General features: G+C 36.3%; 1 protein-coding gene across 1 annotated transcript in view; it reads left to right on the top strand.

Moving 5' to 3' along the window:
- Positions 1-20,459, top strand: part of FERRY3 (FERRY endosomal RAB5 effector complex subunit 3) — a 44,508-nt gene extending 24,049 nt beyond the window's left edge. Inside the window, exons 10-14 of the mRNA XM_007967277.3 lie at positions 2,754-2,828; positions 7,856-8,058; positions 16,957-17,014; positions 17,598-17,665; positions 18,287-20,459. Coding sequence (XP_007965468.2) covers positions 2,754-2,828; positions 7,856-8,058; positions 16,957-17,014; positions 17,598-17,665; positions 18,287-18,379 — 497 coding nt within the window. The 3' untranslated portion in view covers positions 18,380-20,459. The remainder of the gene's footprint in view (positions 1-2,753; positions 2,829-7,855; positions 8,059-16,956; positions 17,015-17,597; positions 17,666-18,286) is intronic.
- The last annotated feature ends 353 nt before the right edge of the window (positions 20,460-20,812 follow it).

Raw genomic sequence — 20,812 nt, 5'->3', positions numbered from 1 at the left:
TTCTCCTGTAGCTAGAATGTGGCTCTCTAGTCATAACTTGACTAGGGTTCACTACAGTTTCTTTATCTATTCAATAAACTTTAAAAAAATGGTTTATATGTTTTTAGTCATTCTTTAAATAGGTCAAACATTCTGAAGATTCACAATTCAAACTATACAAAAGAGCATACAGTGAAAGTGTCCCTAACTCTGTTCCCAGCCATCCAGTTTCCCTCTTCAGAGGCAGCCAGTGCTATCACACATGTCCCTTGCAGACAGATGTTTATGTATGTATAAGCAAGTGTATGCGTGTACTTGTTTGTTTTCCTTTTTTACATAAATGGCAGCTTTCTACGTAACACTATTCTGTACTCTGCCTTTTTCACTGAGTAATTTATCTTGGAGATCATTTCGTATCAGTCCATAAAGACCATCCTCATGCTTTTATGCTGTTGCATAGTAGTCCATTGCAGGATATCCTGTTATTAATCAGTCCCCTACTAATAGACATTTGATCTATTCCTTATTTTTTGTTATTATAAGTAGTGATGCCTAGTAATGGTAAATAACTTTGCATATGAATAAATGTGCATGTGTGTGAGCAGTAAGCATATCTACAGAAGAGATTCCTAAAGATAAATTCCCAGGTTAAAGTTTATAATTTTCATAGCATTGGCAATTACTCTCTGTAGTATTTCTACCAGTTTATATTCCCACTAAAGGCAGTTGAGGGTTTGCTGTGGCAATATGTGTTATATATAACAGAGCCAGCTGAGTATTAGAAAATCCCTGTAGAAGTATATCCTAACAAAACCTTTCAGAATATCTTGGTATACCCTCTTATTCTTCTACCAATTGTTATTACTTTTATCAACCCTCGCCAAAAGAACTCATATCCATATTACGTAAAAATAGCTTCCTTCTTCTCATACAAACTAGCAATGATGTGATCAGAAACATTTTAACATTATTCTTAGTAGTGACTAAAAGCGTGAAGATTGAGATCATGACAGGTGTGGAAGGAGGAGGAGGATTCTAAGTATATTTATGAGAGATAGAAAGTGTGCAGTCAATGACAGGAAGTTTTTTAACCACATATGGCTAAGGCAGTGCATGTATATCATGACTTTATTTTGTTCTTGTTCAAGCAACTACTTTGTGGTTTCAGTGAGTCAGTGATGCAAGTAGGTTTATAAAAGACTTTCTTAAAGAAAGCTGCATGTTGTTACAGAGGAACTTTGTGAAAATCCTTCTCCATCTTTTTCTGTGCACACCTACGTATTTCTTCTGCACGTTTACATCCTGATATGCAATTGTTTATTCTAAGACATTCCATTATTTTTCTTACTATGGTTGTTATATTAACATCTTTGTATTTCTGTGGTCTGTGATAAAAAGCCAAAAATGTTTATGCACATTTTATATATGTTTTAAAAAAAATAAAACTGGCCATCTTCTTGCTATTACTAAACAAGGCATTGCCATGAAAATATGGAAAGGGAAATGGACTATGAACTGTTCTCTCTTGTTTACTTAACAGAGATTCTATTTGTTCATACTCCATGTGAACAAGATTAGAGTCCTTCTTTATTGTTCCTTATAATCTGTGCTACGATTAGACATTTATTCAAAGCCTGTCAATCACATGGCTCTGTATTACAAATGATAATTCATTAAATATGGATTCTAGCATCAGAGCCTTCTATCTCTCTGACTCTTGATTTATAAAATGTGTGCATTTACGAAGTACAGTGTTATAAATCAATTTATCAAAGTAGTCACTAGATAAAAATATTGTTGCTTTTATTCAGATCTCTTTTAAAATTATAATATTTTGATATTTGCTGTTTACTTGTTTGAAAGTCTGTTTTCATGTGATTTTCTGATGCTAAAAGCCATTCCCAAATAGATTCCAAAATAGTTTTTAATTGGAATAAATATGCAACCTCTTAAAGACAGCTAATATGAAGGCTAATATTCAGTTTGCATTTGTGAGTTCTGATGGAATTCTTATAAAGTTCAGATGTCTCTTTTATTAAAATACATATGTAAAATAATTTGCATTCGATCTTTATAGTATGTTCAATCATAATGTTTATTTTACCAACATTTATTCTTCTAAGAAATAGCATGCCTTCAAAAAAGAAGAAAAGCTGTTAAATATCTGGAAAAAAAAGTTCCATTTGAAACAGTTTCACCTATCTGTTATAACTGTATATAGCGTCAGGTAAGAAACAAATTTTAGGAATGGGGTGAATATACAGTGATTCCTGGTCCCACTAGCCGTTTATTTGTAACCCTGAACAAGTTATATCAACAACAGTGACTCAGATTCTAAAAATAAAGATGGCCACACCACAACTACCTAATGAAGTTATTTTATATGTGGTTAACTTGGTGCCCTGAACCTCCCAGATGAAAAATAGGATACTGGCATGGTTAATACCATAGGACTTAGAATCTGAGTATGTGAATTCAAGACCTGGCTCCACCACTTATCTGTGCATGCTTGGTTAAGTTAGTTAACCCATCCAAGCCTCTGTCTCCTCATACTTAAAATGGACATAGTAGTAGGACTTACCTCCCAGGGCTGTGTTTATAGAGGTTTTGTAAGAATTAAATGACGTCATCCATGTAAAGCATGTAGCAGAATGCCTGGCACATAAATGCCCTTAGTGAATTTTTGCTGTTGCTGTGATTCTTTTGGGAGTGGTTATAGTAACATATTCTCATATGTTGTTATGTTCTTTCATATTGCATTGTCTTATGAATAGATTCTGGAAACCAAAATGGAGGAAATGATGATAAGACTAAGAATGCTGAGAGGAACTATTTAAATGTTTTACCTGGTAAGTATTTTTTTTATTTTAAATTACTGTCTTCTTATACCAAAAAAAGGTTTTATAATGCACACCGTAGGAATTTGTGTTTTAAATCTATGATTTTAGTATATGTCATTATATCACTTTGAAACAACACTTTGTACCTCTATAATACACTTTCACAGATGTTTTCCAATGTTAAACTTGGTTTTTGTGTTTGTTTTGAGAGAAGCCATGCTCTGTTGCCCAGGCTGGAGCACAGTGGTGCGATCTCAGCTCTCTGCAACCTCTGCCACCCAGGTTGAAGTGATTCTCCTGCCTCAGCCTCCTGAGTAGCTGGGACTACAGGCCCACGCCACCACACCCGGCTAGTTTTTTTGTGTTTTTTGTAGAGATGGTGTTTCACCATGTTGGCTGGGCTGGTCTTGAACTCCTGACCTCAAGTGATCCACCTGCCTCAGCCTCCCAAAGTGCTGGGAATACAAGCGTGAGCCACCATGCCTGGCCTAAAACTTAATTATTAATATTATACTAGTACTCACTTTTTTCTAGATCCATAAAAGAAAAATTGCTCAAGAAGTTACATAAGTTTTATCATTGTTTTTTATTGCAAATTTTCTCTTATACATTATTTCTTAGTTTCTTAAGAAATAAACCAAAAAATAAGTTTTACTCTGAAATATTAACTATACACTTCTCAGCCTTATATCTAAGATCAAGTGAAATATAAACAATAGTACATAGAGATATAAATAGTTGTACTTAAATATAAAGAAAATGGGTCATCTTATTTAGAATTTTATTTTCATTTCCCCTTACATTTTTCTGTTTTCCATTTTATTTCCTTTATTATTCTTAAATATGTTGTTTAACAACTGAAAATTCAGTCTCTCAATCCTGTTTCTGGTTGAATTCACTCTGATAACCTTTAGTGTTTATATCACAGAGCATAACAAGGACTATGTGTATACTTTATAAAATTTTTTAAGTAAGTGGTATATTTTACAGTTTCAGACGTAGCCATCTCTTGATGGTTTTTTATTCTCCTTTAAGGTAATTTTCTCACATTTTTTCCCCCAGATCTTTGACATATAGGTCACATTACATATGTATATGTGTGTATATATATGTATATGTATATGTATATAAACCACTGTCACTCAGTTGGAACACATTACATTTAATCTAAGCAAATATTATACCCATTTCTGGTATTCATCTTATCGGGCCCTGTCTGTTAGCCTGTGGTCGTCAGCCTCGAAATTTCCTTCCACCTTCAGTTATCCCACCTTAGTGGATAATGTTAGAATCACCACATGTTGTTTCCTCCACTGTGTGGAACAGGAAACCATCCTCCTCTTCATTTAAAAATACCTTCAATGAAGGATCTATTGTATTTCTCTTCATGGATCCACAATTTAAATCATCCATATTTTGTGGCTTTCTTAAAAAGTGCCAATCTTATTTCTACTCTGGAAGAACCGATGTCTGGTTTTTTTAAACATAACTGTTTGTTGCTATATGTATTTCCTTCCTTAGTCTTTTCTGGAAAAAGCCTATAGGTTGTTGAACAACTGGCAATTCAGTCTCTCAGTCCTCTTTCTGATTGAATTCACTCTGATGACCCTTAGTAGTGTTTGTATCACAGAACATAACAAGGACTATCTTATTTGTATACTTTGTCTCTGTGTTACAACCAAATCAGGAGGATATATCGTAAGTCTGAGTCAGAAAAGGAATATTAAAGTATTCAGTTAGAGATAATAGCATATTAATTTCCATTTAGTTAAAGTATAGCTACACAACCAGGATGTTTACAGGAGATGAAAAAAATCTAAATCAAAACTTCTTTTAATTTTTAAATTGCAAAGAAAAACAGCTTTATTTATATACTTGTAAGCCAGTCATAGTTTACTTAATAATGATCTAAATATTTCCAGTTTACATGATCTAATTCTCATAACCTTGTAAGGAAAGCAATCAGCATTATTTTCCCCATCTCATACACTAAGTAACAGAGGATCAATAAGTTGAATTGATTTGCCCAAGATGACTCAGCCAATGTGCTAGAAATCAGATCTTCTTAACATCCAGTGTAGTCCTTTTTCTACTATAGCATATTAATTTGATTACTACTGCCAGCCCCACAGCCCCCATTTTATTAATGGGTAAAATTAGGCCAAGAAACAAGTCATTTAAGGTCAAAGAAAGCAGTGCCAATTTGGGGATTAGGAGCACCTGACTTGTTCACTAAATCATCCTGCCACACTCCTGGATCATGGCCCATATCTCAAGCTATGACTTCCATCCTGTGAATAATCAGTAGCAGTTTAGAAGGTAATACACTGTACTGGGCCGGAAGGATATTGTCTTATCACATAGTCCACTGAGTTTCTGATAAGCAGTCTGTGTCTTTTGTTGCCTTCCTAGAAAATTATAACTAAACTATTCCTCACCAGTTTTCTTTTTTACTTTCTCTTTATCCAGTTTGTTGTGATATATCTGTTGCTGTCCTTTCCTTAATTTTCTTCTCTGTTTATCTAATTCCTTTATCTCGTTCAAGTTAAAATACAAAATAAAAGACCTTTGCCTGGGACCTGTCAGAGGCATCTGTGGATACAGCTGATGCACACTGGTAACTAGAAATGTTAACCATAGGGCTAAAGTATATTAAGTATTTTAAGTGTACTGTATGTTTCTAAGTAGATCCTGAGATAATGACGTTGCTGCAAGGGCGAGCAGAATTTGTGAGGGCAAAGGTTAAGAGTGTGAGAGTAGAGATATGCAGACCTTTCCTAGAAGGACTTATCAGAATTTCCACTGAGGTATATGTATTGGTAAGAACATATCCTATGTTTTCTATTTTATTTCTTTATATTGATAGGAACTACAGAAAATACAAGCTGATGAGATTTTTCTTGGCTTGTGGGGCTACACAGAAAAAAGAGTGATGGTAGGAAGCATGGATTTTAATGTTTGAGAAAGACTGCTCCAGCGTTCAGCCTAAAATATTCATTCAACAAATAATTATTGAGTATCTTCTACGTGCCAGGTGCTGTTCTACTTGCTAAAGATAGAACACTGAAGAAGATAAACAAAATCCCTATAACTATGGCACGTACACAGTGGTCTCTTTAAAATAATATGTACACAAAAGAATTTCAGTGTAATTCTTTTCAATTCAATTCAATAAGGTGAAAGAGTAAAGGGTGGAGGAGACCACTAGTAGATAGGATAGTCAAGGAAGACCTTTCTGAGGAGGTGACTTTTGATCTGAGATGTGATTGATGAAAAGAAGTCAGCCCTGTGAGAATCTTGGAGAAAAGCCCTCCAGGCAGCAGCCCTGAATTGGGAACAAGCTCTGCATGTTTGCAGAACGGAACAAAAGCTTGTGTAACTGGAGTGACAAAGGAGTGAGACAAGAAGATACTGGAGAGAGAGGCAGGGTCCAAGTCATCTTGGCCTGCTAGACTAGTGGTCCCCAGCCTTTTTGGCACCAGCACCGGGGACCGGTTTCATGGAAGACAGTTTTTCCACAGACCGGGGGTTGGGGAGGTTTGAGGATGATTGAAGTGCATTACATTTATTGTGTACTTTATTTCTATTATTATTACATTGCAATATATAATGAAATAATCACACAAGTCACTGTAATGTAGAATCTGTGGGAGCCTTGAGCTTGTTTTCCTGCAACTGGATGATCCCATCTGGGGGTGATGGGAGATAGTGACAGATCATCAGGCATTAGAATCTTGTAAGGAGCACATAACCTAGATCCCTCACATGCGCAGTTCACAGTAGGGTTCACGCTCCGGTGAGAATCTAATGCCGCCGCGGATCTGACAGGAGGTGGAGCTCAGGCTGTAATGTGAGCAGTGAGGAGTGGCTGTAAATACAGATGAAGCTTCACTCCCTTGCTGGCGCTCACCTCCTGCTGTGCAGCCTGGTTCCTACCAGGTGATGGACGGTGCCAGTCCATGGGGGACCGTTGTTCTAAACCACAATAAAGAGTATGGATTTTAAGTAGGGGAGCAATATGATACATATTTAAGTCATAGCTGCATAAAGAATTGGTTTGTAGGTGGACAAGCAGGGAGTAAGGAGATCAATTAAGAGAATATTACAAAAACCTAGGTGAGAAATTACAGTAGCATGAACTGGGGTGACACCAATAAAAGTGGAATACTCAGCATGAACTGGGGTGACACCAATAAAAGTGGAATACTCAGATGTGGGCTATTCTGGAGATAGAACTGAAAATGGTTGGTGGTAGATTACATTGTGGATGAGGTGATAGGCATTGAGGGAAAGCACAGGAATTAGGGACACCTATCTTTCTGTCCTGGGCAACTAACTGGACAGATTGGTCTCGTAAGTTGAGATGAGGAAGAGCAGATTTAGGGCATAGACATAACACGTAACCTTTTTTACATGTTAAATTTGACATTTTAGGCCAGGTGTGGTGGCCCATGCCTGTAATCCCAGCACTTTGGGAGGCTGAGGCAGGTAGATCATGAGGTCAGGAGATGGAGACCATCCTGGACAACATGGTGAAACCCCATCTCTACAAAAAAATACAAAAATTAGCTGGGCGTGGTGGCACGTGCCTGTAATCCCAGCTACTCAAGAGGCTGAGGCAGGAGAATTGCTTGAACCAGGGAGTCGGAGGTTGCAGTGAGCCGAGATTGTGCCACTGCACTCCAGCCTGGTGACAGAGTAAGACTCCATCTCAAAATACATTAATTAATTAATTTGATATTTTAGGCATTTAACATCAAAATAAAGATGAGCACTTACTTGATTTATTTACTACTTGGTGGTCACTTCATACCAATTTATGAGCCTATTGCATAATTGGCTATTGTCTCTTATTTTCATTACCCTCTCTCTGAGAATTAAGGAGCAGTAATCACAGTTGCTTCCTGAATCCGGTAAATGTTCGTGATACACCCCACTAGTTCAGCACATTGATTGCCATTTACACTTATTTATAAAGCCCATTGATGAATGTGACTTAGGCATTTGATAATCATAATTGTATTTCTTGTTCACAGGGGAATTTTATATTACACGGCATTCGAATCTCTCAGAAATCCACGTTGCTTTCCATCTTTGTGTGGATGACCATGTGAAATCGGGAAACATCACTGCTCGTGATCCTGCCATTATGGGACTCCGAAATATACTCAAAGTTTGCTGTACCCATGACATCACAACAATAAGCATTCCTCTCTTGCTGGTACATGATATGTCAGAGGTGAGCAGATAGAAAAATCCTGGAATTTTATGATTAATATAATTATAATATTGATTTAACCCTCAATATTGTATAATAATCCGCTTTACGTTTTTTTAAACTACTGGATTTTTGCATCTCCTATCTGGTTAGTAGAATTGAGTGAAATATAATACAAAATGGTGAGTAATCCTTAATCATTTATGTTCAGAGAGCTATAGCATCACCCTATAGTAAATAGACTAGAAAATCAAAATAATATTTAGCTTTGGATAAGATATGTGCCCCTACACCTCTTTCTCCTCCTTTTTTTTCCTCCTCTTCCCTGTCTTCCCTCTCCCCTTCCCCCTCTTCTTACCCCTCTTTCTTCTTTTTTGCCTTAAGTAGTGTTAGATTTACATACACGTATATATTTGGCTTAGGCTGCCATGAAAATTAGTTTGCATTTTCTGAGTGTGCATTAATGGATAATGGAAAGAGATGCTAGATGACAGGAAGAAACCAGCCTTCATTTAACGTTTTTCTCAAAGGTTCTTTTTAGATAATACAGTTCTGCAATTACGATGTAGCATAATCATTCTTCCATTTTGTTGTGTACTGTAATTTAATTTTTAACAGTCTCTTCCCATGACTGGTTTTCCTCTTCCTTCACCCACATAGAAACTGGTTAGAAGGCATACATTGTAGAAATAATACAAAGACTAAAATTCAACTTTACATAGTCTGGAGAAACAAATGAGCCTCAAACCAAACAGGTCCAGACAAGTCATAGGAGAGCCAGTGTTCAGCTTGGCGATAAGGACTCCTGTCAGCAACTCTATGCCTGCTTGTTTTGAGGAGCCATTTATTAAAAAGCAAAATTGGCACCTGTAGTCCCAGCTACTCCCAGGACTGAGGCAGGAAGATTGTTTTAGCCCAGAGTTCAAGACCAGCCTGAGCAACATGGTGAAACTATCTCTTAAAAAAATTGCTGACTAGGAAGTGGAGATGGTGATTGTCAGGAAGGAAGTTTGATTATTGATTATGTGTAGTTGTTTACCAAAAGAAAAATGATATATTGTAAAGGCCAGTGTAAAAGATTTTATGTTTTACTTTTTAGACTAAGTCCCCACTTAGACTCATTATATTACAGGGGCCTCATTTTAAATTTCGGATCCTGTGTAACAGGGGTCCCAAACCGCCAGGCCAAGAACCTGCCACACAGCAGGAGGTGAGCATCAAAGGGCGAGCATCACTGCCTGACCTCTGCCTCCTGTCAGATCAGCAGCCACATTACACTGTCATAGGAACGTGAACCCTATTGTGAACTGCGAGTGCGAGGGAGCTAGTTTGCGTGCTGCTTGTGAGAATCTAATGCCCGATGATCTGAGGTGGATCAGTTTCATCCTGAAACCATCCCTGCTGTCCCCACCCTCACCCCCAACTCCAGTCTGTGGAAAAATTGTCTTCCGTGAAACTGGTTCTGGGTCTGCTTCTATATAAACACAAAAAAATAATTCTTGTCCTTCCGAGACAGGGTGATTTTAAATGACTTCCCATTTATAATCGATGCTGGTATATTTTTACCAGGCACTTTGTTGTTTGGATTAGGAGAATCCTGGCACTGTCCTATGAAAGCTTCATCAGACTTACTAATATCTCATTCCATTCACTTCTGTAGCCTCAGTCATACCTAATATGGTATCAAGAGAGATGGACAAACATTTTTTTCCCCACCGTAGCTTTGTGAAGTTTTAGTTCCATCAGGAATTTTTAGCTATTGTTAAATCATCATCACTAACTAGTTTATCTATAAAAGAGTCTTTGGGAGCAACAAAGTTTGTGATGAATTCCTACCACAAGGAATTCATCCAGACATTCCTGCAGCTGGACTCCTGGTTAACCAGTTTATAAAAATGGTTTTATGTAGGTGGGAAACAACCTCAAAAACAGTGTTTCCAAAAGTCACTAAGTTCAGATTTACTTCCAGACATCTGATACTACTAGCATTCCCTCTCCCACAATGTTACAAAAGTTACATGTTTTAAATTGGGAAGGCCAGCTGCAGAACATTAAGTTTGTTTCCAAAGTGTCCAATTTAATTCACAAAAGTATATTGAGCTATGATTCTCCCATTTGTTGTATTTAAACATCCATTCAGGTCAAGAAGTTTATAAACTCAGACACTAGACAGGATATAGAGGTAATATTTGTTTTCGCTTTGGTGCAAGGATCCCAAAGCATTTTCAGGTGTCATTTTCCTCTTCTAACAGAGTTGTTAGAAGAGGCAAATGGACACTCAGTTACCATATTTTAGTGTGTGCAAGAAAATGAAGATGACTGAAATAGCCCATGTCCTATGTCAGATAAAAGAGCTATAGAAATTAATTGCAGTTTTAAAAGGATAAAGGAAAAATAACCTACCAGCAAGAAGAAAGACATATTATCCGTTTTATCTCAATAGATCTTTGTGATCTCAAGATACTGTCTTATTGGAGTCAGTCTTACGGAATGAAGCTACAAAGCAAGAATATTGAATTCTCAACTTCCTTTTATTTTTGCTGTTAACTTGTTGAATAATTTGGGGCTTACCAAATTGTTTAGTTTTGTAACTGTTGTTACTAATGAAGATTTTGTTGTTTGTTTTTAACTTTTATATTGGAGTATAACACACATATAGAAAGGTACACATAGGTATACAGCTCAACTCTTCATAGACTGAACACCCATATGTAACAAATATGCAGATGATGAAAAAGAACATGACCAGCACCCCAGCAGCCACCTCCCTTTCAGTCACTTAAAACCACACTCCCTTCTCAAGGGTAGCCACTGTTTTCATCCCGAAAATTATGGATTAGTTGGGCTTGCTTCTGCTGTTTATCTTATATCTGGCTTCTTTCATTCAGTATTATGTTTGTGAGATCTATCTATAATATTGTGCATGGTTATAGATTGTTCATTGTTGTTGTTTTTTATTATTTCATTGTGTGACTAGACCACAGTTATTTATACATTCTATTTATGGACAATTGGGTAATTTTTCCACATTTTTTTTATTATGAGTAGTATTGCTATGAACATTCCAATAGACATCTTTTGACACTACTGTTGAGAATATACTTAGGGATAGAATTGTTAGGTCTCAGGGTATATTTATGTTTAACTTTGGTAGATATGCCAAATAGTTTCTCAAAGTAGTTATACCTATGCTGTTGTATTGAATAAAGCCAAACTATTTCTCATCTTCTGATAAGGGTTGTGAAACTTATTAACACAGGTGTTTCAAGTACCTCAGAGGCACATACTTGAGAAGTAAAGAATCATCGTGGAATATTCCCCATTGGTGCATAAACTCAGATGATAATTCTTATATCTAAATTCCAAGACATACAGTGAAGACTTAAAAGAACATACTGGCTAACTCTGCAGTTCAGCCTTACCCTAATGAGAGGATTCAAGTTGAGTAACCGTGAGCTTTAGACAGAAGGCGTTGTCTCGGTTGTAGTCAGAACTGAGATTTTAAGTTCATGTTCGTAGGTGTAGAATCTCTTCTGTGCACTTGTCATCTAGAGTGTGACAGTAGGGCCCAATTTGTGGCCAGTTACAAAGTCTATAATGTTTCACATGAGCCTTCCAGCTTCACTGGATTTCTCTAACAGTGCATTCTCACAGGCATGTCACTATGATTTAGTCACTTTTCCATTATTTAGAACTTACGATCAAAAACTTTCTGTACTGTTACCTGGCCCACTATGTTGTCTATACCATCTACTGTATCATATATACTAAGATTTGTTTCCAGAAGTGAGCTCCTTGTGAAACTGCTGACCACAACTCAGGATGACATTCAGTAAGTCATTCTTGTCATGACCTGATTGAATTCTAAAGCTTACAGTTTACCTTTTCTAAGTACCCAAAACCATTCTTTTTGGTGCTGGTTTTAGTCAGAGACAAAATGACAGGATTAAAAAACTCTCGCAAGCATCTATCTTAAACTTACGGTGGGGTCTCTATGGAGGGACCTGGAAGATTGAAAGCAACTCAGACGTGTGTTGGGGGGCGATTGGGTGTGTGTGCGTGCACATGCACATACAGGTAGCTGTCTAGTTTCCTCTTAGAGTCATATGCTGCTAAGTGTCATTAAGTTCAAGTATACTGAATATGGAGTTTATATCATCTGAGAATTAAATTTATTTTTAAAATATGTCCGTCACTTCAAAGATTTGCTGGGGTCCTGTCACAAGTTGGTATTTTGGTATATTCTCTAAATAGCATTGATGAAACTCTGTCATTAATTCACACCATTCTGAAAAGTGTGAAGTTCTTAATTTATATCACAAATACTTGCTCTAGACCATGCTATTAACCCCACATATACAAAAAGCAAGAAAACAGGGTATTAATGAGGAAAATGTGATGATCTTTGGACAAGTAGAACAATGAACTTGATTACTTTTCCCCTGCCTACTTTTGGTCATACCATTTAACCCATCCCTGTTTTAACTTGTGTTACAATCTTTCATTATTACCATTAGTATCCTGATTTTAATGCATCGGAATAATATGTATTCTATTTGTTGGTGTTCAAAACTAGCCCTTCAGTAAGCTCTATGCTTAGAGTTCACATTAGTTGTCCTCATGTGACTAGTGGTGTTTAGACTTAACCTTAGCCTGAAATAATTCAAGGCTAATCATAGATGTCATTAAATTCTAGATTATAAGACAAGTTACTATCAGAAAATGCTTTTTTATATTTAAAAATGAGTGCTTCATTAAACCAGTATAAATAGTACTAATTCCTTGATTCTGATTACTATCATAGTATTTCAAAAAATGATTGGTTTTAGAGTAATATTTTAAGATGATACAAATACTCAGTTATACAATCGTATTTATTCCTACATATGGGTTCTTGAATAAAATGTTTAACATAAGTGAATATGTAGGTCCTTAATGAAATTAGATACCATGAATGAGAATCAGCAGAAACAACTGAACATAGAAACAGATACACAAAGACTTTTAGCACTGGAATTATAAAACACAGACCATACAATAGTTGATTACTGTGTTTAAAGAACTGAAAACAAGCTTAAAATGCCTTCAAGTAAAAAGATGTTATGAAAAGTGACCTGGCAACTATAAAACATGCTGAGAGAAAATTTTAAAAGACCTAAATAAATGGAAATATATACTGTGTTCATGGATTGGAAGACTCAATATTGTCAAGATAATAGTTCTAAAATTGATCTATAGATTTAAATCCCAATTGGAATTCTTACAAGGTAATTTTGAGATTTTGACAAGCTAATTCTAAAAGGTATATGGAAATGCACAGGACCTGAAACAGCCAAAACAATTTTGAAAAAGAACAAAGTTAAAGAACTTACACTAACTAATTGCAAAACTTGCTATAAAGTTACAGTAATCAATGCAATGTGATATTGGCAAAAGAATAGACTGTGGATCAGAAAACAGAATAAAGCATCCAGACGTAAATCCATACATATATGGTCATTTGATTTCCAGCAAAGATGCCAAGGCAATGCAGTGGGAGAAAGGATAATCTTTTCAGTGTTGTTGAAACAACTGGATATTCATATAGAAAACAGTCTTAACCCTTACATTATATCATATATAAAAATTAATTTAAAATGGATCAGACCTCAACAAAAGAGCTAATATTATAAAGCTTCTAGAGGAAAACATAAAATAAAATCCTGATGACGTCTGGTTAAGCTGGTTAAAATTTGTTAGGCCACAAAGGCATAAGCCATAAAAGAAGAATGTAATAAATTGTATTTTAAAATTCAAAACTTTAGGTCATCAAAAGATGCTATTAAGAAAATGAAAATTCAAGCCTCAGGCTGTCACATGACCTTGAGCAATTCACTGTACTTCTCTGAGCATCTTTTTTTTTTTTAATTTATAAAGGTTATTTTTGTGAGATTATGTATATTGTAAAGTTTCATGTAAACATAAGACATTATTATTATATTTTTCAGAACCATCAGCATTGCTCTGTAGCTGCAGACATACATACATTTATTTATTTATTTATTTATTTATTTATTTATTTATTTAAGATGGAGTCTTGCTCTGTCACCCAGGCTGGAGTACAGTGGCGTGATCTCAGCTCACTGCAACCTCCGCCTTACAGGTTCAAGCAATTCAGATTCCTGCCTCAGCCTCCCAGGTAGCTGAGATTACAGGCGTGTGCCACCACGCCCAGCTAATTTTTGTATTTTTAGTAAAGACAGGGTTTCACCATGTTGGCCAGGCTGGTCTCGAACTCCTAACCTCAGATGATCCACCTGCCTTGACCTCCCAAAATGCTGGGATTACAGGTATGAGCCACTGCACCCAGCCAACTGTAGACATTGTGACCTTGTTCTCTCTGTACATCATCTTTTCACCAGGAGGAAGTAAGACAAAAAAACCAAACACTTGTCCCTCCATGCATGTGTGTACTCCATAAGACCACCGTAGCTCTTTTGCAGCAGCCTTTGCAGTTACAAGGAAATACTCTTCTTTCTGTGAACTTTGAAGCCAAAGTGTTATAACTTAAACTTGAATATCAGAAAATTCTAGTGAATTTTTAGAAGCTTCCAGGACCTAACCCAAGAGGATTCTTTACTTTTTAGCCAACCAAAAAACTACACCTCTTTTGTTAATCAATCTTAAAACCAAGTGTCTTGGGCACAAATTTAAAAGTAGCTTCCTATTAAACCCTATTTCTGGCCTCAGAGAAAGTCACATTCTTTTTAAATGTCCGTGGATAAAAGCTAATTCACTCAACCTATGTTTTTGAGCATGTGTATTGCTCAGTATTATAGAAGGCATTGTAAAGGTAATAAAGGTGAATAAAAAGTGGCTTTTACCTTCAGAGAGCACACAACTTAATAAAGAAGAGAAAGAATAAATCCCATCGTTCTGCCTGTTCCTCTGCCCTTCTCCCCAAAAATGACAGGATAAAATTCTGAGCATTGAGATAAAAGAACCATAAAGTACTTTGGGAGTTCAGAAAACGGAGACATATTTGTAGCTGGGAAAATAAGAGATACGGTATGGAGGAGATGGCAATTAAGCTGAACATTGAAGAATGAAGATCAGGTTCAATAGATGGAATTACTGAGAAGGGCATTGTGGGTAGAAGAAACAGATTGAGGAAGAATGGAGGGAGGTGGGTGACAGGCGTTGCAGACCATGTTTAGGCAAATGTGAGCAGATATACTTGAATGCAACCTTCATTTTTAAAAATTCAAAAGTCACAGAAGCTTAAAGTAGCTTTGGCTTTAAAGTATGTAGCCTTAAATAGTAAAAGAAAGGCTTACATATTATGTGTGAGACAGTAGGAAGCAATTGTAAGTTCTTAAAACAGGAGTATAATATGATCAGAAATGTACTTCAAATAGCCAAAATTAGTGGTTTAGAGGGGAAACACTAGAATTCAGGACACTAGATAGGAAGCCATAGCGGTAAGTAGCCATAAAGTCACAAAGACTTTCAGAGATCGGTGAAGAACTGGAATAATTTGATCATCAGCCCCGGGGCAGAGGAGGGGAAAATGTCATGAAGAAAAGGAGTGGTCACAAGGTATGTGAATTACAGCAATAAGTAAACAGCAATTAGAAGAAGACTGAGAAAAGGTTTGGTAATTAATAATCGTTGATGATCTGACATAAAGAATTTCCAGTTGAGTGACGAGGTGGAAGCCTGCTTACAAAAGATGAAACACTGAGTAGTTGGTAAGGAAGACATCATTTGCCTTTTTTATTCTTATTCTTGCACGTGTGTCCAGTGAGTTTTTCAGCAGCTACGTGCTGTGTGATAATATAACAGATTGAATGCAGAGACAGATACAAGAATTCAGATGTCTTCTGATAGGCTAGGCTTTAATGAGATTTGCAGAAATTTAAAACATTATTACACTTACTAAATTTTTGTTTGTTTTGGACAATAGTTATTTTTCATTACAATGTTATTTATATTAACATGAATGGGTTTATTGTTTTTAAATTCATGTTTTCTTAGTTTTAATTCCTAATGCAATAAATATCAAGAGATATAATCTACATAAAGAAAAACACTTTGGTGTCCTCAGTAATTAAAAAAATATATATTTTAGAGCGGGGGTCTCACTATGTTGCCCAGGTGGACTTGAACCCTTGGGCTCAAGCAATCCTCCTGCTTCAACCTCCCAAGTGGTTGGGACTACAGATGTGCACCGTTGCACCAGGCTAATATTTCAGAGCACAAAAGATCCTGAGACCCACAAAGTTTGATAATCACAATAATGAAATAATCTACATGTTTTGTAGTTATAATTCTGAAGACAGGGAAAAACAATTCTGGTGTTTGTGAAGAGGAATAGATTTTTACATGGTACACATACTAATCATACTATGGAAAATTACCAATGTTTTGGTTATAGACCGGCCGTGACACTTATATCCATATTTGACTGAAGGTTAGAAAGGAACGTAGAAAAATGAATGCATTTGTTTTGTTAGGTGGCTGGGATGGGGCATTTGTTTATTTCCACTCATTTATAATAATGTATTATACAGTAAAAATATTTTATTGCTTATGCAAATATACAATGTAATATGATTATTCATGCTAACATTGAGGTTAGTAGGTAGAGTTCCTATGTCATTTATATTTGTCTTTAGAATTATCCAGAAAAATTAAGGATTTTTTTTTCATTGTATTTATGGGGCTAACTAAATTAGTTTGTATTCCACAAGTATAGTCTTACAGCCGGAAGAAGCTGCATGCCTAAAAACTAGAGGAAACCCAGTTGGGATTAGCAAACAGTTGCCTAAATCTGTTCACAACGTGGATGGTCAACATTATAGATAAATAAAGATCTGACTTTATTTTTTATACAAAGGTCTATTAAAAACATGTCTTATGTTTTGTTTCTGTTTTTAGGAAATGACTATACCCTGGTGCTTAAGGAGAGCAGAACTTGTGTTCAAGTGTGTCAAAGGTGAGCATGATCTTCTCTCTGACAGCCACCACCTGTATTTCCTCCCAAATACGGAAAGTTGAGCAACCCAGAAGAAAGATGTGAAAGATACCCCTGTCATCTGTTGCTTCCGTTAGATAGTTTAGCAAGTAAATATTTCATAATAGGCTTTTTTAGTTTTATTTTTCTAGTCACAAAATAAGTCTCCAGCCCCTTTGAAATACAAGGCTATTTGGACATTAATTAGATTTTGTTCTGCTGCTAGCTTGCTATTACCTTTATTCTCTTAAAAAGAAAAAACTAGAGCCACATATTTATTAACTTTTAATAAGCTGTCTTGGCTTCATTGTATGGAGACTAAATTGGATTTGAGAAATCATAAATAAGAGCATGTTGACAAAACTGTTAAACCTCTCTGGCACAAAGAATTAGGAATTGCAAACATTTGTTTGTTCTTTAGGCGTAGCCTATCCTACAGGCAAATGGCTCCCTAAAAAGTCAAGCCATGAAGCCCCACAGTGAAAATTCAGTTAATTTCAGTAAGCGACCGGTAGGTTTGAAGGCCGGAACTTGTAATGCAGCAACATCTGTTTTTCTATTTTAGGTTTCATGATGGAAATGGCTTCATGGGATGGAGGAATTTCTAGGACAGTGCAGTTTCTAGTACCACAGGTATGTTATCTGAATAGATCTCACCCCAATTTAATCTCTTTTATTAGATTTCTCACAGTAGAGCTAGGCGCCCTGCCCTGAAATCCTAAATACAACATAAAATGCGAATCGCTTTCTGTTTTTTAAGGAGAGAAGTATTTGGATGTGATAAAGGCACTTAGTGTATTGTCAAAGATATCAGCATCTACCACTCAAGGGATTTGTTGTTTAACCCCTAAACAAAACCTGACTCATCATTCCTTTGTTTTTCTCCACATTTGTATTATATAGATTATAAAGCGTTCTTAAATAAAGACATTAGCAGATAATGATTCTGTATTCTGTGAAGAACTTAGCAAAATCAGTGGTTTTATATTACTGATTACACTAGTGTTACCTAGAGGTTTTTCTATTACTCAAACTTATTATTTGACACAAAGGACATAAGTTCTCAGAAGATGGAGCCAGAAAACCAGCCCTTGTCCATAGCCATGCAGTTATATCAGTCACGAAAGATAATTTTCACATATTGCACTCACATATTCCTAGTAGAACTAGGTCCATATTTTAAAATACTTCTAAAATTATTTTAAAAATCAATGATGATTTGACAAGTGCAATTATTATTTTTTCCTCTTACAGAGTATTTCTGAAGAAATGTTTTATCAACTTAGTAACATGCTTCCCCAGATTTTCCGAGTATCATCAACACTCACTCTGACATCCAAGCACTAAACCCTTATAGATTGACATGCTGGCAGAAGACGATTGTTCAACTCTCCAGGAACTTGTGCTATGCTGGGAATCTGTCAAGCAAAAGATGCCCAGAAAGAGAACCTGCAACTGAATCCACAAATCAAGATACATGTCTGTGAAACTATTCCAAAAATTTATATACTGCACAAACTAGTGATCAACCCCTAACTTAAACACTTAAAGTTTCTTTATGAATTTCTCTTTTTTTTTTCTTCTCCATGTTACCTGTGAATATTAGTAATCTAAAACTTTGTATTTATCACACATGGATACTTGCAAAAGGAAGCTTGATTATATTTACATGGGGCATTTCACTTTTTCAGAAGACTTGACTCATATCAGGTGCAAGCCTTAATTAAACATGCAGATAAAATCTTCCTTTTACTTTATTTGCCAAAACAAAATTTAAAAGCACTGAAATATACATCGCAAGTACAAATTTCCTGTGAAAATCTTTTTATAGAAACACAAATGTATGAGACAAATGTGCTTATTCTTTTAAACTCTCCTGTTTCAGAACCCTCCTTTTAATCTACTCCTTCTAAGGATGTACAAGTTAGAGTCAGAAGACGTTTCGGATTTTTTCCGTCTCTCTCATCCTCCCTCTGTGACCTTGCATTTGCATGTTGATAACATTTCATGGACTGAGAAATAGTGTTCTTTTTTGCAAGCTTGATGTCAAGATTAAACCAGCCCCTGGCAGTATTTTAGTGCTCATCAACATTGTGACAATCAGACAAGGAAGATCATTTTTATATTTCTGTCCTCCCTGTGTTCTCAGCTTGCTTAACCACTCTTCTACCTCTTGCATTTCTTTGCAGATAAATGTATCCCCATTTCTGCCGCTTCTCTATTTCCCCTCCTTTTCCATTGTTTTTCCTTATAGCACTACTTTCTCAGGTGCTGCATGTCATATATTTGTCCCATCTATAACATATTTTCTATGAGTGGCAACTCCATTAAACAAAGGCATTTACAAAAGCACACGGGTGTTTAGAAAAGCAATAGTTTCATCAATTCCAAGTTGTGTGGATATTGTAACTGGCCACAAGAATGAAATGGAGGGCATTTGGTGTCATAAGATGGCATGTCTTGATGACAAGACACAAAATGTCCTTCATTAATATGCCTCAATGTAATAACTATTATAGAAACTCTTGTTAGTGAGCAGAGTGCTTTCCTGTAACAGAATGTGTCTTAATTTTCTACTCTAGGAAAAGGTGTGTCCAAGTAACAACACTAAAGACAACCCTAAGGAGAATATCCACTCCAGCAGTATGTCCATTAGACACTAAAATTCTCCAAATTATTTGTCAGGGAGCCTGGCGATTCTGCCAAGAAGGCAGGTGTTTCGCCCTTCGAGCCTATACAGTTCTCTTGGAGAAATTGTCTTTCAGGCACCACTGTTACCACTGAGACTGATTCTAATGCAAAGCAGGGAAGACAGAGGCAGAAACAGGAGAGCGGTAGATCAGTGCAGCCGAGGTATCAGAATGGAGGAGCGAAGTTTCATTCACGGATGTTTGTTGGATGCTGCTGCCCAACTCTTCCTTTGTCACTTCTAGGCTATTCTACTAAGTTACTTATAAACTGGTGGCTTTAACTGAGGGCTGTGTAAAGGTACTATCTGGCATATGAAATCAGGATACATTTATCGAATGTCCGTTTTTCACAGCAACTGTGTTATAGAAGTAGTAAAATTGGAAAAATCATGTTTATGGTGTTACCACTGATGGAAACACACAAACACCAAGCTAATAATAAATATATAATTTTAAAAGCTAATTATATGCACTTAAATGGTGGGAATTTTTGTGATGCAGTAATTGAGGAGTCTGGAGTTTTGTATTTGGACCAAGAATTATGAGATAAGGCTCTTTTTCTGAGTGTTCTAAAGGGCTTCTTGGACGGGAGTGGTTTCAAGCACTTCATGAATGATGTGAAGAAGGTACCTTAGGCTGAGACAGCATTCTAGGTACAGGTGGCTCTCTGTTCAACCAACTGGATGGAAAATATTCTGAAAAATGACAACAATACAATAAAAATTTTAAAAATACAATATAACATCTGTTTATGTGGCATTTACATTGTATTTGGTATAAGTAATGTGTAGATGAATTAAGTATATGGGAGGTTGTGTGTAGGTTATATGCAATTCCTACACCATTTTCTATAAGAGACTGGAGCATCCAGGGATGTCGATATTGGCAGGGGGTCTGGAACCAGTCTCCTGCGGATACCAACGGACAACTTGAGTAAGGCACAGATAGGAGCAGAAATAGAATGGAGGCAGAGGTGAATGGTCAGTAAGTTGAGAGGAGCTGACCACAAGAGTCTTTGAGGATGGGGAGATGGGCACAAACATGGACATTGGTGAGGATTGTGAGTTAGAAGTTTTCTATTTGTATAAAC

This window comes from Chlorocebus sabaeus, chromosome 11, assembly GCF_047675955.1.
Source record: "Chlorocebus sabaeus isolate Y175 chromosome 11, mChlSab1.0.hap1, whole genome shotgun sequence".
In the NCBI taxonomy this organism is placed as follows: domain Eukaryota; kingdom Metazoa; phylum Chordata; class Mammalia; order Primates; family Cercopithecidae; genus Chlorocebus; species Chlorocebus sabaeus.
The sequence above is the reverse complement of the archived record's forward strand: the minus strand, read 5'-3'. Positions and strand labels throughout refer to the sequence as shown.